The sequence below is a fragment of the Macrotis lagotis genome, chromosome 1 (assembly GCF_037893015.1).
Source record: "Macrotis lagotis isolate mMagLag1 chromosome 1, bilby.v1.9.chrom.fasta, whole genome shotgun sequence".
Classification (NCBI taxonomy): Eukaryota; Metazoa; Chordata; class Mammalia; order Peramelemorphia; family Peramelidae; genus Macrotis; species Macrotis lagotis.
In genome coordinates, this window is record NC_133658.1 from 344,649,927 (window position 1) to 344,676,632 (window position 26,706).

General features: G+C 42.5%; 1 protein-coding gene across 4 annotated transcripts in view; it reads right to left on the reverse strand.

Annotated features, from left to right (window-relative positions):
• Positions 1-26,706, reverse strand: part of NOL4L (nucleolar protein 4 like) — a 210,037-nt gene that overhangs the window by 144,755 nt on the left and 38,576 nt on the right. Inside the window, exons 1-2 of one of the 4 annotated variants that reach the window (XM_074211874.1) lie at positions 12,318-12,818; positions 8,446-8,601 (exon numbers count right to left, since the gene is read on the reverse strand). In XM_074211874.1, the coding sequence (XP_074067975.1) occupies positions 8,446-8,517 (72 nt within the window). In that variant the 5' untranslated portion in view covers positions 8,518-8,601; positions 12,318-12,818. Of the gene's footprint in view, positions 1-842; positions 928-8,445; positions 8,602-9,108; positions 9,226-12,317; positions 12,819-26,706 lie in introns of those variants that run through there. The other 3 variants (XM_074211873.1, XM_074211872.1, XM_074211875.1) reach the window with 3 other exon arrangements.

The following is a 26,706-nucleotide window of genomic DNA, read 5'->3' on the forward strand; positions in this document are numbered from 1 at the left end:
TTGCTATTCAACTTATTATTTGCTTTGCTATTCATTAATCTATAGTCTAAAGTCCCTGGCAACTTTGATATTCTATATTCTAAGATACCTCTTTTTGATGTATCATGGACTCCTTTGGCAGTTTGGTGAAGCTTGTGGACCATTCTCAGAATAATGTTTTTAAATAATTAAAGAAAATGCTCAATTTTACTTAGAGATTAATTTAAAAAAAAAGATGTAATTTTTTTCCCATCTAAGTTCATACAGAGATCCTCTGAAATCTATGAGTGAGGAGTGGGTGATGAGACTGCTAATCCCCAGTTTAAGTACCCCTATTCTAAGGTTCTTCCTACTCTGACATTCTCCGTTCTCAGGTCCATTCCCAATCTGATATTCTATGACTAGTGAAATTTCTCAAAGTATGGGTGGGTGCTCACATTTATCTCCACTAAGTGGCAGCATAACCTCAGTTTATAGGTCTTTTAATCACAGCCAGGGAAAGTTCAAAGGCTTGTCCCAAAGCCTCAAAAAAGGAAAATGGGTCTCTCTGTAGAGCCTTTCCCTCTGGGAACTCTCTCCTGCAGATGAGCCCCATCAGCTCAAACAGTCTCCCTCCTCTCTCTCTTAGCTTTATATTTAATATGAGCAGACTCTATACTTGATTTCCTGCATTCAAGGTGTCTATAAGACATTTGCCATCATCTCACCATCAGGGATCCCTTGCAGTAGGGCCCATAATGAAACCCCAGGATGGTCCCACAGCTGTCCTTGGTATCCTGCCCACCCTTTTCTCTTTCTCTTGTGATAGCACAACCCCCCCCACCCCAGGTCTGCTCAGACCATTCAGTTAATTTGGGTGGTACCATTGTTATTTCTCAGCTGATTTGATGCTCTGCAGAGCGGCCAGTCTTGATGAGTTATCTCCCTTCCAAACTGTCTGTCTGATTAGGTCTCTCCAGAGGTCACGGACAAGGGCAAACTCTCCAGTGACTCTGATTAGATGGAGTGGCTGGAGAAAGTCAGAGAGTCAGGGATGGGGAAGACACATGGGAATTTCTAGAAACCCCTATGTAGCCCTCCTCCCTTATTAATACTAAGCAAGGGGAACCAAAAGCATGTCTGATGGACACATTTCATCTCTCCCCTTGTGTCTGACTGAGAATGAATTCCAGGCCAGTGTGCCAGGGGCAGACGGTCGGTTGGGCACAGCCCTGCGGGGTCAGAAGGGAATACACTCGGCTAATGTGATGATCTCAGCTCAGGAGGAGCTCGGAGGGGTGGGGCACCAGGGAAAGCCAGTGCAGTTTAGCAGGCCTGGGAAAAGAGACCCATCTAGCCTGGTCCCCTGAGGCAGTGCAACCCACAGATTAGTCCTTAGAAGAGGGGCATTGAAGGAATTAGGGGAAGGGCAGGGCAGCTGTCTGCTTAGGAAATGAGTGAAAAGTTTCTAAATCATGGTCACCCTGATGAAGCTGCCCATCCTGCTCACAAAAAGGTTGCTTTCCCCCTCCCCACCTCCCACCCCCCTGAAGAAAAAAAAATCATGTATGACCCCCTTATACATACTAGCAATATATAAGGGACACAAGATCTTATAAATGTCTCTAGGACTGGAAAAGACCTCAGGGGTCAGCTAGTCCAATCCTTCCACTAAAAAGAAGACTAGAAAGATGAGGTAACTTGCCCAAGATAAATATAATATCAACAGAAACTCTAAACCTCTGATCCCAAATGAGTTTGGAACCCACATTATGCTAGAAAAGACCTTTAAAGGCCATCCAGTAGAACCCTTTTGTTTTATAGATGAGGAAATCAGGTTCCAAAGAAGTTAAATGATCTGTTCAATTCCACAAAGCTAGTAAGTAGTTCAGATAGAATTGGACTTCAAATCTAATGATCTTTCCACTCCACCACCTTTGTTTCCCTTGGGGTGGAGTATGGGGGAGAGGGAGGACACCAACAGTTTCCAGACCCAGACAGGTTCCCACCAGGGCCAGAAATGGTGTCAATAGCCTTTCTAGTCCCCTGGGAGTATGTAAGCCGGAGGACAAAGCAATGCCAGCTACTTGCTCCACCATGGGGGAAAGAGTCATATGCAAAAGGCCAGCAAAGCCCCCTAAGCTGGGAGAAACTTGAAAGGGGCACTAGCCCAGCCCTGCAAAGCAAAGACTGCCCTATGAGAAAGAGAGAAGAAATTCAGACCCAGCTAGTCAGGGAAGTCCCCAAGACTGTGACTAGCAGAACCTCAACCTCCTTCATTTATCCATTTATCCAGAATCTTTCTCCTAAGAGGGGAAATATCCCTGGAGGATCTAGATTGAGGCCCTCCCTCAACTACTTATTTATATGACCTCAAGCAAATCACTCAATCTATCTGAGGATCCTCAAGTTCCTAAAATATATATGAGTAATATAGATGTAAATGAACATGTATGTAAAATCAGGGGACTGGGTCTCTAGAATTTCTCTCCCAGCTCTCAATTCTAGGATCCTATATATGCTTTCCTATTAAAAATGTCATTCTTTCTCAAATTTCTTTTTTTTTGGGGGGGGGAGCAACTGGGATTAATGACTTGCCCAGGGGTCATACAGCTATTAAGTGTCTGAGGCCACACTGAACTTAAGTCCTCCTGAACCCCAAATCAGTGCTCTATCCAATGCACCACCCATATTTCTTTAATACATTAGAAGTAGGTTTGTGGGGGGCTAGGTGGCATAGGGGCGACTAGGTGGTGCAGTGGATAGAGCACCAGCCCTGGAGTCAGGAGTACCTGAGTTCAAATCTGGCCTCAGACACTTAATAATGACCTAGCTGTGTGGCCTTGGGCAAGCCACTTAACCCCATTTGCCTTGCAAAAACCTAAAAAAAAAAAAAAAAAAAAAAAAGAAGAAGTAGGTTTGCTATCTGTTTCACAGCTAGGACAAATGAGGAGTAAGGATAGATTAAAAACAAAAAAAAGATGAGACAGGGAACTTGTGGCAGAGGAAAGAGAAGTCCAAATCTGATTCTCGGTTTGAGGGTATATTTAACCTGACACCTAGTACTCCTCTAAAATATATGTTTATTGAGCTAAATTCAATATATCCGGGAAAGGACTTAAGGGAATGGAAAGAATGCTTAATTTGAAGTCAGGAGAAGTAGGTTTGGATCTTGATTCTGCAGTTACAAGTTTTATGTGAAAATTGTAGGCAAATCAACTAACCTCTTTCTAAGCCTTGCTTTCCTCATCAGCAAAATGGGGACAATAATGTCAATGTTCCCTCTACCTCTCAGAATTGTTGTGAAGCAAGGGTTCTTTCAACAAAATGTCAAGTAAATCTAATATATTCCTATTACAAGGTAGGGGAAAGATGGCCCAGAGAGGCAACCCCCGGGTCATACAAAAAGTTCGTAATAGACAGGGACTCAGATTCCTATCTCCTAATCCTGAACCTACTGTACTTTCCCACTATACTCTGCTACCTCTCATCTCTTGGCTTCCATACCACAGCCCCATCCAAGCCCCAATCACCCCCTCCCAAAACCCAGCCCCTGTGACTTTGTCTTTAAAATTGGTTTGTTTGTTTTATTAGAATCCGAAGTTAATTATGCAGTTTTTCTATGTTGGCCAAGACACTATTTGCAAGACTGTGGGATGTTAAATTTTAGGCTGGAGGAGACATTATATATCACCTAACTAGACCCTTCATTTTACAGATCATAAAACAAAGGCCTAATAGATTCCTCTTTTTAGTCCAGGTACTGTTCCTGATGAAGTTACAAGGGCAGTTCAGAGAAGACTTCTTCCAACTGGCTACAGGCTGCCTGGAAGCACCCCTAGCCTGACCTGAATGGTGGATGATGATGCCCCAGGAGCCCTGAAAGCTCTAGAGCTACCTCGGAGGCTTAGCTTTGGGGCTGGGCAATGTCACCACCCGGCAATACCCAGGAGTAGAACAGACAAAAACAGGTTTACGCCCAACCCTTGCGGCAAAATAAAAGCTCTAAGATTCTTTTCAACCTTCACATTCTATGTTCTAAGGACCCTTACACCAATAACATTATATGATGATAAATTTAATTTGTAATCTCTTTTAAAGAGATCATAGTCTTTAGAGCTAAAAAGGTTCAGAGGAGATAGAATTTAGAGCTTAGGCCTGAAAGAATCTTAGAAAGAATGCAGTTCCAAACCTTGAATTTATTTTAGAGGAAACAGAAGCCAAGAGAAGAGGAGGTGCTTGCCCAAAATTCCACAATTAATTAAGCAGTAGGATTCAAATTTGAACCCAAGTCTTCTGAATCCTAGACTAGTGCTGTTTCCATTATACCATGAAGAGAGAGTAATGGGATACCATTACTTATTTTGATTGGTATGCCTAGGGAGTTGGGATTAGATTGAATTTGTTTTTGTAGGTGAAATTATGACCATAAAGAGGGGAGAAAAAAAAGAGCAGGCCCATAGGCCTATAAATTGGTTTGAGAGGGTGAAGTGTGACAAGTGGAGAAGAGAAAAAAATAGAGCAAAGGAGTTAAGAAAACGACGGGCTCCCTCCAGTATCATTCAGGCTGACATGATATTGAAGGCCTGGGCCCCACATAGAGCTTAGCCTTGGCATTGTTGCTGAAATTCCAACTCTGTGTGCAACCCAGTTGGACCCTTGCCAGTCATGTGCCAGATCTAGGCAGGACAATAGGAAGCAGAGCATGTGGGAAAACATATGGAGGATAGGCCCCCAAAAATGTGGAACCAAGGACAAGTCAGTGGCTAGACCTAGGGCAGATTAATGGATTGGGGGAAAAAAATAACTTTAATTTGGAATGAGAAAAACCTCTTTTAGGTGCTACCACATAATCTCTTTAAATTTCAGTTTCCTCTTCTGTAAAATGAGGGGATTGGATTAGATGACCTCTAAGGTCTCTTCTGATTCTTAAATCCTCTAGTCATATTCTAGCTATTATATATAATGAAATAGAGAAAAGAGGGCTGAACTAAATGAGGAAACTCTGGGTTCAAATCATGGTTCTGTTGCTTGCAAACATTGTGATACAAACTAAGGGACTGTTGACTAATCCTTTCTTCTCTTTGAACCTCATTTTCCCCATCTGTAAAACAGCATTTATAGGATTTACAATATTTATGGCTCACAAGGTAGTTGTGAGGAAAGTTATGTCATTTACTTAAGCATGATATACATGGGAACTATTAGCAGCAGAAGCAGCAACAAATGTATAACAAATGGACTAGATGACCTCTTGATATCAGTTTGGTACTGAACCCAAACTGCCTGGATGATCCAAGGTGAACCAGGAGACTAGCTGCAGTCCATAAACACCATGAACTAAAAAGGAGAAGATTGAAATTTTCAGGACAAAGAAACAGAGTACCTTCTGAAAAAGGCATACAAACTCAAGAGACAGCACACTACTGTAAAGAAAAATGTCCTAAAAGAGCAAACAGTGGAATGAGCTTTCAGGAGGGGCTAGAAACAGGTTCTCCCCACACTGAAAGTCTGCAAATGTTGTAAGCAAAATAGTGGTTTTTTCCTATGGTTTGGACTAGGCAAACACTGATAAACTCCAAAACTGTATGATTCTGTGACAGCTATAAATAATTCCCCAAAATAGTAAAGGCAGTTCACATTTGAATGGTGCTTTTCCCACAATACCTCCCAGGAGTAGATAATGCAAGTGTTTCATCTCCATTTTACAGATGATAAAAGTAAGGCTTGAAGAAATGACATCACTCATACAAGTCACAAGGTTAAGTAAATAGAGGCAGGATTTGAACTCAGAACTTACAACTCTAAGTTCAGAACTCTTTATGAGACATGGTCCTGTCATCAATCCAAATTGGCAACAAATATTTATATATAATTTAAGGTTTTCAAAATACTTTTTAATATATCAACTCATTATTAGCCCAATTCATTATCTTTATTTTATAGATAAGGAATCAAAGGTTGAGAAACTAAATAACTTACCAGAGCCATACAGCTAATATGGGTCTGAAACAAGATTTAAATTTAAATCATCTTGATTCTGGATTTAGCATTCCATATCAAGGTACCTCTGAATTCAGAAGACTATCAGACTTGTCGGGAAATTGAGTAGGAAAAAATTTAGGATGACTTTCCAAAAATCCATTTGACCACAAAAATTCTATTTAGCCTATAAAATGCATGTTAGCTCTGCCCATCCTTACCAATGTTAACTTCTGATCTCCTTTTACTACCACCTGTGATCTAAACATATCAGTCTGACTTCTATAATAATGACCATTTGAACTCTCTCTACAAATCCAAGACAAAAAGGGAAGGGAAAAATATAACCATTTCCCCAAGGCTTTCTGCCTAGCCTGGGAATCAAAAATCCTGGGTCCAAGTCACATATCCAATATTAACTTGCTATTTGACTGGTAAGTCTCTTAATCCCCCAAGGTGTCAGGTTCCTCATCTGTAAAGTGAGGGGTTTACATTTTGAACCAGATGATCTCTAAGCTCTCTTCTGGCATTCTATCAGGCTCCTATGTTCTAAGGTCTACATATTAAGGCATTTTCCAATTCAGATGGTCTATGTCTCTGGTCACCTGATGGTTATCAAGCCTTCCCTGGGTTTCACAGGACCTATTTTAGTCCAATATCCTTCTCCTAAGAAGAAAAAATAAGCTAATAAGTATGTGGATAAAAGGAATCGCAAAGTCACAAAGGGGAAATGGTCACCTTGAAGAGTGAATTCATCCCATACAATATAGTTCTGTTGCTATTCACAGAAGAAACTCTAGGAAGCCCTCAAAAAGTGGCAAAATTGAATTCACAATTTGACAGGACTCCGCCAAGGACCCACAGCTCTCCTGTATTTCAGAAATCTGTTCTAACTGAGGGGAGACTCTTATTCTTCTAGGGCAACAGCAGGAGGACATGCTCCACACTGTGTCAAATCCACTCTGACATAGGGATTGGTTTTAGGGTAGCCCAACAAAATTGGTAGCCCCTGAAAGGGCATGAAAGGGGATCCAAGGATATGTGACTTTCTGAAGACTCTGACTGGATAGCCCAGTCTAGCCAGGCTAGTTCTTGGCAATCTCATTCTCAGTGTTATGCCTTCATTCACAATATTGTTCTTCATAAACTCACATTTGTGAAGCACATTACATAATCTTGATAAACTTTATACCTGACACGTGATCCTCAGATCACATGAGGATACTAATGAAGTTTGCAGTCTACGTTTGATTATCCTCATTTTATAAATGCTGTGACTAAAGCTCAGAAAACACTTAATTCAAACTTGCCCAAAAATTAAGGGACAGAATTAGGATTTAGACCCAGATTTTTTGATCCTGTACCGATTTGACCTCCCATGATCCCTCTCCAAAAATCAGTCAGAATGCAGTCCTATCTGCCCCTTTTGGGCCCAAATGAAGTCCCAATCCCTCCAAGAACTCTTCTTCCCTGACTACTCTAGACCTCACTGGCCTCCCTCTCTGAAATCCTCCAAAATTATGCCAATCAATTTAGGAAAATATCTGATAGTATTTACTGATGTTTGGTGTATCTGCAACAGTAGTATATTGTTTGATGTTTTGGTGGTCCCAAATAAACTTGAGTAGTACCTGGAAGAATACTGGGTACAGTATCTGCAGAATTTGTTTTTCAAGTAAGATATATATGAGGTCTTGGTGAGTTTAGGTATTTTCCCCTCTATTCTATCAATCACTATGAATTATGGGGCTTAATGTCTAACCCAAAAGAGAGAAGACCATGATCTGAATGATGGACAAAGTAATAGTAGAACTAAGTCTTGGAGGTCATTTAGTCCTCTTTTTATAGACAACATAGAGGCCAAGAGAGGGGAACTAAATAGCCTAACATCACACTAATACTGACTAGCTGAGAGGACAGTGTAGTGTAAACATGAGGATACCGAGAATCTGGATTCAAATGCTACCACTGCTATTTACTATACTTTCATGGTTCTGGACAAGTCACTATATCTCTCTGGACCTCAGTTTCTTCATATATAAAAAATGAAGGGGTTGGACTAAATGATCTCTACAACCACTTCTAACTCAATCTATGAGTCTCAATTGCCCAGAACCGATGGAATTTTCTCAATCCTCATATTATAGAGGAGGAAACTGACATTCAGAAAGGGAAAGTAAATTACCCAAGATCACATAGGTTGTGACTCAGCTTGGATTATTCCAATTTTCATTTTTAAGAAGAAGAAATTGAGATTTCTCTCCCAAAAGGAGGATTAACAAGCCCTAGGTCACGCACCAAATTGGTCTGGTGATCTCCATGTTTGGACCCCAGTTTTTATTTCCATTCCCCTCCCATTTTTCAGTCTTCCTGAAGCCCTCTATGCCCTTGCCCACATGCTCTCTATTCTGCTGAGGGGCTATCTCATTTTGCATCAGATCCCTCCTTCCCGGAGCCAAGACTGTGGCCTGAAGCTTTGAGAGAAGCAAGGAAGCAAAATCTCACCGCTCGGTAGGTTTTCTTCTGCCCAGCATGCTTGGGGGTTTTGCCTGGCTCTGCAGAGCTCTCCACATGCATGGAGTAGATGATGTCAAAGAAATCTTCCACCACAGCTACCCGTTTCAGAGAGATGCCCTCAGGCTCCGACAGTCCATCTGCCCCCTACAACAGTGTGGGCAAGCTGAGTTAGTATCAGGGATGGGTGACAAGGGTGATGAGATGGGCCTGAGGCTATTATGGTTGGAGGGAGGGACAGGCATAGTTTTCCAGCCCTGAAATGACTTGAAGAGTGGGGTCTAGGGGGCAGAAAAGGGGAGGGGGAGGTGCAGTGAGGGGTATAAATTAAACACTGCTTCAGGGAGACTGATATCAGAGCTAGGGTGGCTGCAGCTGCTGATAGTAAAGTCTACCAGTAACAATGGGTCTGGAAAAACAGGACAGGGACAGATTCTGGGCCCCAAATTTAAGAAATGACATTTTCCATGATTTAAGACACATTGTGCCAGACTTAGTAGAGGGGGTTTGGGGGGGAAAGAGAGAAGGAAGTGGGGGGATGGGTCTGGAGTAGCTTAAATACTGTGCCAAGACCATCCCAGAAGTCCCCAGGGAAGTGAGGTAGGGAAAGGAGGGAGAGGTGGTTGGAAGGATGAAACCCCACCAGGCTCATACCAATTTAGCAGGAACCTTTTACAGCAGTCCCAGGATGGGGGCCCTAGAGAAAGGAGTTCATATAACCTGGGTGTCACCTCCTCTCTCTCCACATTGGCCTTTCTGAAAAGCTACCTCCACAACCTCACTCCCCCAAACCCTCATCCCTGCCCCCCCCAAAGCAACTGAATGCCAGCAGCCTCACCAGGCTCTTTGTGTGTGAAGATGTAGGTAATAACAGGCTGTTATTAGGCCACGTGGGGCGGGGGGGGGGGGGAGATGGGGAAAGCACGGTCACTAGAGCGCCTCTTATCAGGATCATTCTTGTGGTATCAGCTGGTACCAGAAAGGTGTGCCAAGATAGAGAAGGCATCCTTCAATACCAAGTCTCCCTCCCTTACATAAAATCAGAGCTTTGAGGATGGCTAGGGACTGAGAGATGCAAAAGACATTGATTTGTGGCAGATGGGGCCAGAATCCACAAAAGAACAGTTCCTTTGCAGGAGGTAAATCCAGTTACTTAAACTATATTCATAAATGATACAGTAAACAGATATAGGTCATACATGTACACACACACACAGAGGCATAGACACTTAGGCATTTTAACACATGCAGAGGCATACACCATCCCTGTCTTCCTCCCCAGGAAACCTTCAGAGTGGGTTTGTCATGGGCAAATAGCCTGGGAGAGAAGAGGAAGGGGTTCACATTAGAAAGGATTGGGAAAGAAGAGAGGAAAAAAGGAGGGTTTCTGATGGTATCTAAACATGAAAATCTTTTAGGTGATTTTCATACTGAGCAAATCTATCAACAACGATGACGGTGCTAATAATAATATTGTCTTCCATGAGTACAGATCACTTTTATATTCATTCTCTCATTTGTTCATCACAACAGTTTTATGAGGGAAGGAAGTCAGTCAGATGTAATTATACCCATTGTACAGATGAAAAATAAGGTAAAAAAGAATAAGGTCAAAAAGATTTTCTGATTTCAGACTGGTGTTCTTTCTATATCACAATTACACTGTTGCAGGGCATTCATTTAAAACAAAACCTTATATTTTATTTTAAAATACTGTCCTCCTCCACTAATTTATGTTTATATTATTCTTTGTAAGAACCTTGTATGGGTTACTATTGCAACTTTACAGATGAAGAAAGTGTAGAGGCTCTCTGAAGGATGCAGTTAATATGATGGTGTGAATTTGTACCAAGCCTTCTTTACCTAAACCACACTGCCTTTCTATGGAGAGGAACCAAATAATGTTGGAACTTGAAGATCAGTTAATCTAAAACTTTCATTTAACAAGGGAAGAAACTGAGGCACAGAGAAGAGGAATAGCTTGACCCATGTCACATTTATGGCAAAACTAGTAAATGACAGGGTTAGAATTCAAACGAAATGATAGAGACAGTGGAAGATTATTAACTAAAGAATCACAAATTCTCCCCATGACACTTAATCCCTTTGAGATCCTGGACACTCCCTCGCTCAAATCCAATTCAGGTGCTTGACATGTCATGACTTCCCAGATGTCATGATCTTCTTCAGAAATGGACAACCATCATCTGTTTCCTCATAGAAAAAATGAAGCCTCTTTAAAAAATAAAAAAGAATCCCAGATCTAAATCTGAAAAGGATCTCAGAGACCCTCTAGTCCAACCCCACTATCATTTTACAGATGAGGAAGGAAGTGTCATCCCAAGGCCACACAGTTATCACCAAAGGTGGAATCTGAACCCAGATGATCTGACTCCACAGTATTTCCAATGTACTGTGCTCTCTTCCCTAGGGTTTGATTAGAGAGCCTCTGGGATGCCTTTACAGGTCTGACTTTCTGATTCTAAAATCCTCCAAACTCCAATTCCAATGTATTATCATTTTTGCTAGCACTTAGGAGAGAAAAGATGTAACCAATGTGAGGGGGAGAGGAGCTGGCAACTGAAGATCTTAGATCAAAAGCAGGGCTTTCTGAACTGCATGGCGTGTACAGCATATTTCAGAGAGAGACCCCCATCACACAGTCTCTCCAACAAAGTAGGTATGTGCCTCCCATTTGAATCTGGTCCCACTTCAAAGACTAGTCACTTGAATAGCATTTAGCTATTTGTACATGAAATCATAGAATCTATCTTTAGAGAACAACAATTTTTGTTATTGCTCAGTCGTTTTTTAAATAAATCTGACTCTTCGTGATCCCATTTGAGATTTTCTTGGCAAAGATATTAGAATGATTTACTATTTTCTTCTCCAGTGCATTTTACAAATGAGGAAATGGAGGCAAATAAGGTTAAGTGACTTGTCCAGGGTCACCCAGCTATTTAAGTGTTTGAGATCAGATTTGAACTCGGGAAGATGAATCTTTCTGATTTCAGGTTTTGTATTTCATCCTTGCTATCCAGCAGCCTTCTAGAAACAGTATTATTATGAGAAAAGTTCCAGAAGCCTGGATTCTAGCCCTGACTCAATTACTAGCTGTGTGACATGGAGCAATCACTTGACTTCTCTGGTCTTCAGTTTCCTCATTTGCACAATGGTAAAAAGTTTTACATTGCCTGCCTCAAAGGAACCTTATGAGAATGAGACTAGATGATGTGAAAAAGTGTCAGTAACCACAAGTCCAGATGTGAATTTTTATTAATAATGAGCTCTTATTTCAACTGCAAGCCATGAATATCACACATCTTTGAATGAGTTTTCAATGAGTTTTCACAAACTTGATCTGTAACTTATCATCACAGTGAAAACATTCAAACTCTGTGCTTGTCTAACAGTGCACCCTAACCTCCAAGACACTATTAACTTTCATTTTCTTATTTCTTTTTAGTTTTTTTCTTTTGCAAGGCAAATGGGGTTAAGTGGCTTGCCCAAGGCCACATAGCTACGTAATTATTAAGTGTCTGAGACCGGATTTGAACCCAGGTACTCCTGACTCCAGGGCCGGTGCTTTATCCACTGTGCTACCTAGCTGCCCCATCTTTCATTTTCTAAGCCTGAATTTCTTCCTCTAGTAAATGATATGATTGGGATGGAATGGGATGGTCCCTAAGGTTCCCTCCAAATCTAAGCCTATTATCATTTTTAGGCAGGAGCAAGGTTGTCTGATGGTGAGAAGCTACAGGATATGGTAAGCAGAAGCTAGACTGAGAGAAAAGAGCCCTTACAGGGCAGAGAGAAAGCCAGGGTGAAGAGAGAACGATTGGAATCTTCACTGTACTACTAACCTGTTATATGACTTTGAACAAATCACTTCCCCTCTGTGAGGGTCCCTAAAAAAGAAAGGGGTAGGACATTAAATAGTCTGAAATGTCCCTTATGGCTTTAACATTCTATTAGTCTATAAGAAACCCAAAGCTCTGCTGCTAGCCAAAAAGGCTAGCAAATTTTATGCTGTAAAAACATTCAGTGGAATAATTTCCAATAGGGCCCTTCATGCTAATGGGACTGGAAATACTTATCACTATCACTAGCTGCAGTCATAACCTTTCCACACCCTAGTATAGTAATTGAGGAAACAAAGCACCTTCACTCTAGCCTTAGCACATTTTTCTCAACCAACTCATTTCTGTCTTGTGACAAAATTTGTTTGACTTAGATCATACTAGGCATATTGCCTGGTATATAGTAGGTGCTTAATAAAAGGTTATTAATTGAATGACTACAACCACAATGCCATCAGCAGGTCAGATGCAGAGATGAGACACCATACAAAAAAAAGTGTTAAATAAATCTCAGTTCTAACATTCTAAGCCTGCTACTTTCCCTGCCACAATTCCCACTACTTTAGTTCATGTGTCCCATATTCTAAAGAAAATGAATGGTCTCCCACACCCCATTCCTTATCTAATCTTTGTTCTTCTTTGGGTCTTAGTTCATTGCATTTCACATATATAGAATGCAAATACTTTTTCTTCCTTCTAACTCTGTTGAAATTCCCCCATTTCTTCAAGGAAAAGTTCTGAGGTCATCTCCTCCAAGAGGCCTACCCTGATCTCTCTGATGGAACTTTTAAATTAGTCCTCTATTGTATATTTATTATATCTTAATTTATATTATACCTGTTTAAATGCTTTATTTCCTCTTTTAAATAAGATCCTTGAAAACTCAGATTCTCAATATTCTCTATTTTCAATCTAATACTATGCTATGCACCTAGTACTAAATGCTTCTTGAAAGTAATTAATAGTTATTCTTCTGGGTTAAAGACAGACCTTAATGTGGAGACTATTTCATCTACCTCCCCTAACCAGTAATATCAGACAAACTTGGCTCAATGGAATCCTAGCAGAACTCAGAATGGTATAGTTAGAAGGATCAATAGATCATAAAACAGCTGAGATGAAGGTCACCTGGAATAGTAATATCAAACACAAATAGAAGCAGAGGCCACTCAGATATATATATATATATATATATATATATATATATATATATATATATACACACACACACACACACACACACACACACACACACACACACACACACACAAAGGTCCCTGTGGGAGGCATTTTGGCTTAGAAAACCATCTATTAACATTAGCTATGTTTTATTATATTTTTATACTGTTAAATACTTTCCATTTCCATTTTAATTTTAATACAATTCAGTACTTGGGATCTCATGTGACTTGTTTGACATCTCTGCCTTAGAACATATATTGTTTAAGTTAGGAGGGAGGTTAACACATTAGGACTGGGATTTAAGAATACCTCAAAGGAACAAACATTGATTTGCATATATTAAAGATAACAGGATGAATATTTTTCAGTGTAAAATTATAATATTTGCTTATAATTATTTGTATTGAAGTTGCATTGAGGAGAAATTATAGTAAAAATTATTCAAAATAATTTTAACATTCTTGTGTCAATTGACATAATAGGTTCACCTGGTCCTTCTAGTATTAAAGACCAACTAATCCAATCCCCCTCATTTCACATGGTTTTGAACTGATGCTTAGCCAGGTTTTTGTTTTTCTTTTTTAAATTTGTTTGTTTGTTTAGGAGTCAGTGTAACTACTCACTTGATTTTTAAGATCACTAACCACAGAAACCAAATTTCTATTCCAAATATTAGTTTAAAAAGTAATAAATCATAGAAAGACACCTGAAAGTAATATTTTAAATATTCTCAATATCCCAAAATCTTAAGGTAGGGTGAGAATAAGGATATTAACATCAAGGATAAATATAGACTTAAAGTTGGAAGACTGAGGTTCTTGTGGCTCTGACATTAATAGCACTCCTTCATTGCAAGTCAGTCTTTGGGCATCAGTTCCCCCCTCTCTACCATGATAGCTGAAGACTAAGTGACCTCCAGGTTTCCTTCCAGCCCTGATAATTCTGCATTCTCCTAATCTGACAGTTATGGATAGAACATAGAACCAAGAAGATGTGAGTTCAAGTCTCACCTCTGACAAAACGGTTTGTGTGGACACTCTCAGTGCTCTAGGCAACTGAAACAATAAATTTTAAAATGGTTTTAGATCTGACCTAGTAGAAATTTCCTCACTAAGTGATCCCTAAGACAATTAAATCATGAATTCTAATCAAATCAGAGTTCTGTGAAACATTAGTCTAGAGGCTCCTTAAGAGCAGGTCTTTTATCTTTCTTTGTGTCCCCCTCTCTTAATAAAGTCCTTGGCACATACCTCGTTTCTCCATGTATAAGGTACACCCTTTATTAAAAATTTGGGGTCAGGCGGCTAGGTGGCGCAGTGGTAGAGCACTGGCCCTGGAGTCAGGAGTACCTGGGTTCAAAGTCAGCCTCAGACACTTAATAATTACCTAGCTGTGTGGCCTTGGGCAAGCCACTTAACCCCATTTGCCTTGAAAAAAACCTAAAAAAAATAATAGGGGGGGTCTAAAAAATGGAAAGTGTCTTTTACAAATTATTTATTATACCTGTAGATTGTAGTTTTACTTGCATTTTTTGCTTTTTCATGCTTGTCATTGCCTCATTGTTTTGCCTTTGTTACTGGTATATTAGGTTACATTTTGCCCCATTTTGCCCAGAAATGGTTCAGAAAAGATTTTCATACAGTGCTGAATTCAAGTTCAAAATGATCCAGTTTGCAAAAAGTGAATGGAAATCAGGTTTGGTCCTCCTCCAACTGAGAAAACTGGCTGGGGAAGAAGAAACCCTCCTGAAAATGCCACAGCAGAAGGCCATGAGAGGCAAGTCAGTCAAATGGCCTGATTTAGAAAGGGAATTGAAGAGATGGATAGAAGAGCAAGGGAAGTGGAATTCCTGTGTCCACAAAGATGATTTAGCATGAGGCAAGAATTGCTGATGAAAAACAAGTGACTGATTTCAAAGGCAGCCACAACTGATGCTTCAGGTTCATGAAACAGAATGGACTAATCATATGTACCCACTAGACTTATCCAAAAGATGCCTGAAAGCTATGAGCATTAGGTCCTTAAATTTCATGATGAATAAAACTTGAGTTCAATAACTTTATGTAATACTTTTTTTTCAAATTTCAGACCCCAAAATTAAGGTGCATCTTCTACATGGGGGAATTCAATAAGAGTTTAATAAATGCTACTGATCATGAAATATGAACCCATTCAAAGCTCCAAAAAGATAATACCCTTTAAAAGAAAGAGAGGGGATTTTATTTGTACAAAAATATTTATAGCAGCTCTTCTTGTGGTGGCAAAAAATTGGAAATTGAGAGAGTGCCCATCAATTTGGTACAGGTATGGCCAAACATGTTATGGTATATGATTGCAATGAAATACTACTGACCAACAGGATGATTTCAGAAAAACCTGGAAAGACATGAACTGATGAAAAATGATATGACAGAACCAGAAGAATACTGTACAAAGTAACAGCAATATTGTACAAAAGTGATTGTGAATGACTTAGTTATTCTCAACAATACAATAATCTAAAACAATTTTGAAGGACTTATGATTATAAATGCTATCTATATCCAGAGAAAGAACTGTTGGAGGGGAAGCTAGGTGGCGTAGTGGATAGAGCACCAGCCCTGGAGTCAGGAGTACCTGAGTTCAAACCTGGCCTCAGACACTTAATAATTACTTAGCTGTGCAGCCTTGGGCGAGCCAAAAAACCTTAACCCCCCCCCCCCAAAAAAAAAAAAACCGTTGGAGTCTGAAGATCAGAGCATACTTTTTTTTTAAAATTTTTCTCATGATTTTTTCCTTTTTGGTCTGTGTCCTCTTTTACAACATGACTTATATGGAAATGTTTAGAATGGGTACACCTATATAACCCATATCAAACTGCTTACTATCTCACAGAAGGGACAGGTAAAGGAAAGAAGAAGGAAGAAAATTTGGGACTTGAAAAAATTGTCATTAAATGTAATTAGAAAAAATAATTATTTTTAAAAAGATAATACCATCCTTAGGGGCAGCTAGGTGGTGAAGTGGATAAAGCACCGGCCCTGGAGTCAGGAGTATCCGGGTTCAAATCTGGTCTCAGAAACTTAATAATTACCTAGCTGTGTGGCCTTGGGCAAGCCACTTAACCCCATTTACCTTGCCAAAAAAAAAAAAAGATAATACCATCCTTTAGGAAAGCTTTTTTTAAAATTAATAAGTCATTCCATTTTCCACTCAAGCCCTCTTCCGCTGCCTCATTGTGATGTGGCGGTGAACTTGTGGCAGTTTATGCATACAGTAATGAATTGTGTCTGCTGTCCAAGAACCAGTCTAACTAATAGGCTCATCACCAGAATGGTGACCACCAAGGAATGATATTTTGGTAAAATCAGCATTCGGGGATTATCTCCTTAGGTGCAGAGGAATTGTGATGTCCCAGTTAGAGGAATGGTCCAACAGTAGTGAAATCACACATCTTTTGAAATACTAAAGAATTATCTTTCCATCAGCTATGCAGGTCATTGTTCCATCTCTCAAACTGTAAAATTAACAGAACCTCATTGACTAAAACTGGCACAAATTCAGTCAAAGATTTCCAAATAAAGGCTTATTGTAGAATTCTGTATACTGCAGAATCAAAGAATGTTACAGGATGAAAAGGACTTTAGAAACCATCTAATTCAATCTCCTTAGTTTAAGGAAACTGAGGCTGAGAGATTAAGTGATTTGTCTAAGGTCACATAGTTTAGTAAGCAACAAGACTCAAATATAGATCCTCCACTCCAAATCAGTGTTCTTTTCTGCTACTTCTATATAGTGAATTAGAGGAGTTTTACTGGTCTATGACTAATAAATAGCTCCCACACATATCACATTTATAAAGTATATAGATTCATTTAACCTGAGTGCTCCCAGTCATCTTTCAAAGACTATAATTTTCAGAGCAGGTGCCAATCTGCATTGGAAAAGGGAGTTCCTCAGGAGATTCCTAAGCTGATGCAATCATAGGTCTGGTCACACACACACACACACACACACACAAAGAGTTTACAATGGAATTTTCAATGGAATTAGGAAGTAGAATACTCATCCATTCTCATCCATCCATCCATCCACCCCTTACTGGAACATGAATTTCCTCTGCCAGACAAACTTTCATTTCCTTGAATATCTCAAGTAAATGATAACCCCCTACTTCTGAGATAGTCTATCTGCTTTGAATAGATCTAGTTGGTAAGTTTTTCCTGAAATTAATCTTAATTTTTCCTTTTTGCAACTCTCCTGCCCTAACCTCCCCCCCCCCACCCCCAAACAACCAAAACTTCCTTCTGGTTCTTCCTTCTGTGGTCTCAAAAAAACAAAAATCCTCTTATATGTGACAGCTCTTCAGATAGTTGAAGATAACTCATGTTACCACTGTTTTCATTTCTCTAAGCTAAACAACACCAATTCTGTCAACTGAATTATTATTACCTCTGTTTTATAGAAGAGGGAGTTGAGGCACAAGGAGGGTTAGATGCTTCAGAGATCAATCAATAATGGAGATGGGATTTGAATTCAGAACTTCTAAATAACAGATTAGTATTCTTTACACTATTCTATGCTTCCTTCCGATCTCAACCCAAAGCATTTGCTGGCTATAGGTATTCCTCCCTTAGAAGTATCTAGAAACTGAATCCTCGTCAATCTCTTCATGTAAGCCAATTAAATGGCTCTCTGACCTTGGCAGCAGGGAGAAGCCTAACTCCTAATAGGCTGCAATTCTGTCCTTCTCATTGGGCTCTAGAAGTCACTCCCTGGTAATAAGTTAAGCTCTAAGAGAGGCAGGTTAACTGTTCCAGGCCACTCGGGTATCATTCAGTGCAGTACAGTCATAGAGATGTGAAGTTTATTTCTTCTAGGAAGGACAAAAGTTTGGTTGAATGGCCCCAGCCTAAAAAGAGAAGCTTCTTAACTGGGGCGGTTACCTCTGATGTAGGAAAACACCAAAGAGAATTTCCTTAGGAAATGTGATTTTGGCACATTTCAAATTCAGTTCACTGTCAGGGAAATTATTCAAAGGAATTGTACTCAGGGAGAAAAGCCAGCCAGTGGGGAAGGCTCTGAGCTAGAGCCTTTGGCTACTGCTAGTGTCAGAACCCCAGCCTTCAGGGGGCTGATTGCACAAGCAAATGTAACCACATCACTTCATCACAGTGAGACCAGGAAGCAAATTTATAGAGATTAAGAGGCAAAGGCTACTATGCATATTATCAGTGGGCTACCTTCAACCCTGGAGAATGGGGGAGGGGTGTGTCTCCCTTCCCCCAAACCACATTTTAATAAAATCATCCTGGTTCAGCAGGGTAGGGATTCTGGCAGCTGCTATTCCAGGAGAGAGAGAGAGGCCTACAGAGCTGCCTTCTCATTACTATAGAGCTGAACAGGGCCAACAGCAGGTATAGGGAATGTGAAACTAAGGAGCACATGGTCAGCTCTTGCAGGGTTGGCTTCAGAAGGAAACAAGGGGTGGGGGAGGAAGGCCAAATCATCCCGATCTATAGAAAAGAGTGGAGTAATGAGAAGAGACCAGAAAACTCCCTCAGACAAAAAAACACTCTCAACCAGAATCAGAGGAACCATTGGCATTCCCAGAAATTCTCTTCCCTAAAATGCTAAATGAGAAACTAATTATTTTATTATTGTTGAAAGGAGTGTTTGCTTAGATATCGGAAAGAATGCTGACAAGGAAGCCAGAAACCTTGGAGATTCAAGTCCTTCCATGTTCCTTTTGGCAAATCATTTACTTTTTCTGGACTTCAGTTCACTCATCTTTAAAAAGAAGGGGCTTGAATAGATGACTGATAAGATTCTTTTCAAATCTTTGGGTTCAGAATGCCAGGCTTTGTCAGAAAAGAAACCATAGTCTGTCTACATGCCTATGTTGTATGATCTTGAACTAGTCATTTCAATTTCTCACTTCCCTCATCTGTCTATTAGGAATATATGTGTAGTTCATCTCATTCATAGGAGCTGTCCTGACTGAAAAAAAAATTCTAGAAAAGGGAGATTATTTTTCTTTTGCCTCTGTAGTTAATGGAAAATGACCAAAAGGAGCTCCACAAAAAAAAGATCATACCAGAATTCTAGGAACCCCATAATTTTTATGAACCCTAACTCTTAGGGCAGAAGGATGAAACAATTCCTTCCCCTCTCTATCCTTCCCTCAAAAAAATTTTTTTTAAATTAAAGCACTATCTGCTGGCTCAATTTAGCACCTGCCTCTTCTCCATCCCTTCATACAATCTCCAACTGTTAGTGTGAGAGCCTTCTTCTCTGCAGTGCCCGCCATCTGGAACAGCCTTCCCATATTCCAAGTCCTCCTTTATGCCTCGCTGAACCTCCATCTTCTTTCAAATCACGCCTGGACCAAACTGCACACCACCAGCAACAAAGGAAGGTGGCAGGAGCAGCCCCCAAATAACAGGCAACACCTTACAAGAATTTGGGAGCCTCTCAAGGAGCTCCAAATGTTTCTGGTAGCTTGTTTTCATCTCTCGGAAAAGGATTCACTGAATCTCGGCAAAAAGGGGTGGGGGTAGGGGGGGGATGAGGGGACCGGAAAAGGGGAGAGCAGGTATCCAGGTATCCAGGTTTCCAATTCCTTAGAGGAATGGGGTGGGGTATATGCAAATACTATTATTAACTTACACCCCCCCCCCGCCCCCATTGCCCAGTTGAACAGAAGGAGAAAAGGATAAGTTAAATTTCTCAGGCTAGGCCTCAGTTAAGCTAGGACCAGAGCAGCCTAGAATTCAGCCCGGTCCTTTCGCGGCGGGAGACCGACGCACCAACTCTTCCTCGGCCGCGAGGAGGGAGGAGTTTCAGGGGGCTGGGATGTGGGGGCCGCTGGCAGGCTTCTGGGAACCGCTCCGGTTACCTTTCTGCTGCGGGGGGAGGGCGCTGCCCAGGGAGGCTTCTCGCAGGCAGTGGGCATCGCCAGTGACTTGCAGGGGGAGTGCACAGGACTTTCCCCCGCCGGCAGCGGGAAGCAGACATTTCTCTTTTGTTTTTAGGGGTGGTGGCGAGGGAGGGGCGGCCGGAGGAGGAAAGTAGAGCCAGAATTTTCTGTGGCCAAAGACCCAGCACTTTTTAGGAACTAGCCTGGGAAGACTCGTGAGAAAATGCTCCCCGCACCCCGACACGGCCTGCTCTGGGGAAAGACGCGAGATGCGAGCCGTGGGGCGGGGGAGCGCGGGAGGGGTGTCTTCTGTGGCCATGCGTTCAGGACTTCGGGGGGGCCGGGGCGCAGCGGACACTGAGCCCCAGTCCGGCCCGGAGCAGGGGCGGGAAGGGGCGCAGAGAGGCTCAGGTCTCTCTTGAGGGGGGCTCCCATCCGCATGCACCTCCCCCGGTTTTCCGGGGAAAAGGAGGCAGAAGCGGGGGGTGGGTCTGCCGCCCCCGCCCCGAGACTGGAGGCGGGCGCCGCCCTCGGGCCAGCCCCCCGCGCACCCTAGGGGCCGCGGGAGATAGCAGGGGCAGCCCCGGGCCCCCTGGGCCAGGGCCCCGCCGCCTCCTCGGGCCGGGCCGGGCCGGGCTGCGCGGGCCGGGCGGGCCTCGCCCGAGATGGGGAGGGGGCGCCAGACCGGCTCGGGGAGGGAAGGGGAGATGTCCGCGGGCCCGCCCCACGGGACAGCCCGGGCGGCCGGATGGAGGGGGGACGGAGCCGGCCGGGCCAGCCTCGGAGGAGGGGAGGGGCCGGGGCCATCTGGGGTGTGGGCGAGGACAGCCGCAGGACAGCGGGGGGGTGGCAGGCGGGCACAGCGGCCACGGCACGCCGGCCACGGGCGCAGCGCACTCGGGACCTGCCGGACATCTTGGGAAAAGGGGAGGCGGCTGGGGTGGGGGCGGGGGCTGCTGCTCCGCACCCCACGCGCCGCCCGGAGCGCCCAAAGTGGAGAAGGGGGGCGGGGCGGGGGGACCGCAGGACCAGCCCCTCCCAGGCCTAAAAGGGCCGGCTGGAAGCGCGGGCTCCTCTCCGGCAGGCAGGTAATGAGGGTAACCATGGCAACCCACCAGAGGAAGTGTATTCTGCAGGAGACGTTAATCCCCTCTCCCCGGAGCTGGGACAGCCTGACTTTTCATTCTCACACAGTAATTAGATACCAGCTGTCAGTGCAGGGCCAAGGCTCTGTGGCTGGAGCCTGTCTTGGGGCTGGGGGTACACAAAGGGTGCGGTGCGGGAGCCGTCTAAAAGGTTCAGGACCCTTGTCGGCAGGGGAGGGGTTTCCTGGAACTTGGGGGTGAGAGAGAGAGGGCGACTATGTGGTCCAGGCAAAGAGCCAGCAGCGGGACTCTTCTCACTCGGGCACACCCCTCTCACCTGTCTCTTATTACATATTCAAAATCCCTCCCATCCCACGCACACCTGCTGTTCTGCCAACGTCTCCAGGATTCTGCCTCACCTGTCCCCTTGGCTGCAGAGGCTGCTGCTCCTACAGCGGTAAAGTCCCGGACACACCTGCCGTTTGTCCACCTACTGCCTCACCCCTGGCTCTTCTCACCATTTTTCTCACCCCTGGTCTGCCTACCCGGCTGGAATTTGAAGGAAATCGGGTCTCCCCGCACCACTCTCCCGGGGAATTGGGGCGAATCCCCGCTAGATCCCAAGAAGACACACCCTGGTTTGGGTCGGGGTTTTTTTTTTTAATTCCTCATACAATGTCAGATCTGGAAGGGGACTGAAAACACAATGTAAGACCTAGAAGCAATCTTAGCACACATTATTAGAGCCAGAAGGACTTTAGAGATCACCCAGTCCAGCCTCTCGTTTTACAGAGAAGGGAACTGAGTCTCCAAGAGGTTAAGTACCAAGATTACATAATGAATTAATGGCATAGTAAGGTTGGGAGCTCAGCTCTCCCAAATGTCAATAAAATTCTCTTTTCCAATGCAATCAGGTTGACTCCTCCTTCAGCACCAAAGAGGGCACTGTTCCAAATACCCCGAGAAATCTCTCCCAGGAATAACAGTTTCCAGTTATCTGTGTGATCTTGGACGAGTCGTTTAACCTGTACAGACCTCAGTTTGCTCTGTAAAATGAAGGCACTGAATCAAAAGAGCCGTTATAACTATAAAGGTCTATAAGGCTACCAAAAGCATTTCATCACGAGACCCCTGCAAAATAGTACAATTTTCCCTGTTTTACAGATGAGAAAATAGGTAGAGTGAGGTTACTGTGACTAGCCCAGAATCCCACAGTTAATAAGTATGGGAGTTTGGGAGTCAAGTCCTTGGGACTTGAACTCTGGTCTTTCGACCCCAACATCATTTTTTTTTTCCCAACACCCAGCTGCTCTTTGGACTTTCCAGTCTTCTATGGATCCTCTCTGGAAATGACTAGCAGAGCAGCCCCACCCAAAGCTTCTGTCCAGGAGATTAAGCCCCTCCACCCTCAATGGGGATGTTTGTTGAAGTCGGGGTGTGGGGAGTAGAGAACAGCCTCAGAGGGGCAGGAAGTACTGAACTGCAAGCCTCGTTATTTCTCCTCATTGTGGTGTGTCTGGGGCAGGCAGGCTGTGGCTATCTGATCCCTTCCTTACTGCCCTGTCCGTGACCTCTGGGCCCTCCCCTCCTGAGCCCAGGGGTAGCTACCACCCTCTGAAGTAACAGAACACTCCCTCTTCCAGACTGAGAAAATCCAGGCAACCTCCAGGGAAATACTCAATTACCCAGGGTAGATAGTTAGGTTGGCCTTCTGGGGAAACTCTGGTCCTCACACTAGAAAAATCCTGTAGCTTTAGGGAATAGGTGCAGGGTCAGAAGCTTTTCTAAGGATTGCTTATCCCTTGGCCTTTCCAGAAAGATAGCTGTAGCTGAAGACTGGGGTCAGGAGCCTTTTTCATAGTCAAGCCTATTTCCTGTCTCAGACCCATCCCCCAGATGTTTTCCTCCTAGACTGTTGGTCTAAATTTGATTTTATGAGGGGGGCAGTCCAAAGAAAGTTAAAAAAAACTGGGCTTTTTCTTGTTTCTTACCTTACCTAGCTCTAACCCTGGACCCACTCTGTGCCTCAGTTACCTCATCTGTAAAAAGGGGCTAATAATCATCCTTGCTATAGCTCCAGATAGAACTATTATTTGGACCAAAATGAGAAAATGAATATGAAAATGTTTTATAGTCTTTAAAGTGATAGATAAGTTCTTATTATTGTGCTGTGATTGTACTGACTGAATAAATGTCCAACCCAAGTGGAGCCCAACTGCCAATTGTCTAGACAAGTACTAGAGGTCTTTGAGGGTAAGGAATATCAGTATATCTATTGACTTTCTTGTTTTACCAGGAAAAGTACATTTCTTACTCTGGGCCTCCCCATTTTCACCTCTATAGAATGAAAATGTTGGGTTATAGAATTTTTAAGATCTCTTCCAGTTTGAAATTTTATTATTTAAATAGGGACAGAAGAGATAGTCTTGAGCCTATCCTCAGGAAAAGGAGTAGGGACAGTTTATTACATTTTGACACCTAGAAAATAACATATAAATTACATGCAAAGTGATATGCAAATGAATACTTATTACTACATTTAGGTGAAAAGCCTGGACCTTTTTTTTTTTTTTGCAAGGCGATGGGGTTAAGTGGCTTGCCCAAGGCCACACAGCTAGGTCATTATTAAGTGTCTGAGGCTGGATTTGAACTCAGGGACTCCTGACTCCTAGCTGCCCCTGGACCTTTTTTCTAGAAGGATCATACAAAATATCTTGAGGGCTCTTTTTCCTTGTTTTTCTTTTTGTAAGGATAGTAACAATGGGGTAAAAGGAGATCTGGCTGGAATCAGGAAAAACCTGGATTCAAATTCTAAGTAAACCTCTCAATGGCATCTGTAAGAGTAAATTGCTTGGGGCAGCTAGGTGGCACAGTGGGTAAGTACTGGCCCTGGAGTCAGGAGGACCCAGTTCAAATAAGGCCTCAGAATTACTAATCACCTAGCTGTGTGACCTTGGGCAAGTCACTTTAACCCCATTGCCTTGTAAAACAAGCCCCACCCCCCCAAAAAAAGAGTGAACTGCAGAGAATTTGTACTGATAGGAGTTCCCTTACCAGGTCCTTTTTTTTTTCAAGTAATCATATAAATTGACATTTCTGTAACGCTTAAAGCTTTGCCAAGTACTTTATAAACATTATCTCATTTGAAACTCAAGACAACCCTATGAGTTAAATAGTACAGGTATTATGACCAAATGAAGAAAATTAAGAGAAATTAAATGACAACCATGGTCACAAAGATAATAAATGTTTGAGAGAAAACTGGAACCCAAGTTTCTCTTGATTCCAAATCAGAGGATAATAGTCCTAGAACTATACATATCTTTCCACTTGGCCCACTATAAGCTTTTATTCAATAGCTAAAGGCACTGTGGCATAATGGGAAGTCCACAAGATCAGGAATTAGGAGACCCCAAATTTTTGCTTCTTGATCTGAAACAATGCTGACTGTGTGATCTTCAAGGAATTACCTGGCCTCTCTGAGTCCTGTTTTTTTTTCCACATATAAAATTATCACCAAGGTCCCTAGCTCCTGATATATATTCTAAGTTATTCACTCATTACACTTAAGCATTTACTCTACTGTGATTAAAGTCCTCTTGTACTAGATACTGAGGGAGATAGAAAGTAGCTACGGTACAATTCTTATGCTCACAGTGCTCATAATATAACAGGAGGATAAAATGCAAACAGATGACTACAATAATAATAATAATAATAATAATAATAATAATAATAATAATAATAATAGCTTGTCCTTCATTCTCAAAGATCTCCACATCAGGGAGGTGATACCATGACAAGCACATGAATTGGATTTGAGTGAGGGGATGCTGTGCTAAGTCATCAAAGTTCACTTTCTTCTCCAGAGCCATCTGGGTCCAGTGGCCAGATATGAATCAGGACAACTGGAGATGGCCCTGGATATAGGGTGATCAATGATAAGAAAATTAGAAAAATGTAGCAATAGAAATGCTACCTGAGATCCTGAGGAGAAGGTCATTACTGGGGTCAGGTTCTAGGGTCTCTTGCAGCTCAAACTTCATCATAATTAACAGGTCATATTTCTAGAGCTCTTTAAAGTCTGCTAAGTCATTTCCTCAGGACAACCCTATGAGTTGGTTAGAGCAAACATTATCTCCATTTTCCCAATAGATAAATTGGTTCCAAGATGTGAAGGGACCCTACCTCCTGGGTAAATGTCACCTTGGGATTTGAACCCAAGTCAACTGGGATGCTGGTCTAATGCTTTTCACGCTGTAGTCTAGGGTCCCTTTGAATTCTCTCATTCTCCATTTAGTTATTCTAATAGTCTATTCATCTTGGATACTCTATCTTACAAATACTCTACCCCAGGAAGCATAGGCCTAGTTCCTGGGATCAATCTGGTGACTTAACAAAGGTTTGCTAAGTAGTCCAGAAAGTGTAAAAATAGGTATTCACAATTACTGTGACTCAGTGTCCCTGACAGGTGAGACAAGGGGCCCTTCTGACCTCCCACAGAGCAGCAGTCCCAAAGAGACAAGGCAGAAGGAGTAGAAGTTGGCCTTCAATTTTATCATGCCTAAAAGGGCTGGTGGGGGGCCTCAGAGTTGCTGTTTCTCTGTAAGCTCTGTTTAACTAGAGATAACTGACTGCTCTCCTTGCCCTCCAGGCTGAAGGCTGATACCAGCTGAATTCAACTTCCTGTCAATAAAAAGCCACTTCCTGCCATACTCGAGGAGATACAAGACTTGTTTTCTATCCACAGAGCAAGCCACCCCACTGTAGAGCCCTACATGCATTCTTTCCTTTGCATCTGCTCTGAGTTGGGTAGTGGAGGGTCAGGGGTGGTCAGATCATGGGGATTGGGGAGGAGCTCTGTCTGTCCACCTCACCCATGCTGTCTTAGCCCCAAGGCAGGGCTGTCTGTTTCCTGCCAGCTTGATGGCTTTCTGCCCCACACCAAAAGAGGTTCATGCTATACCTCTCATTCATTCTTGGGACCTTCCCTCCTCCTGTACCAGATGAATTCAGTGGGAGGCCAAGAATGGGGTAGGAGGGCAAAGAGGTTAAGACAGAGGTGAGCCTTGCCCTTGGGAATCAGAACTCAAGTTCAAACCCTTGTCCTATCACTGATTAACCTCAGTTTCCTTGTCTGTAAAATAGAAATAATCCTTGCACTTTTCATCATGTAGGAGGGAAAGCACTTCGTAAAACTTGTAAGCATTAAAGAAATATAAATTAT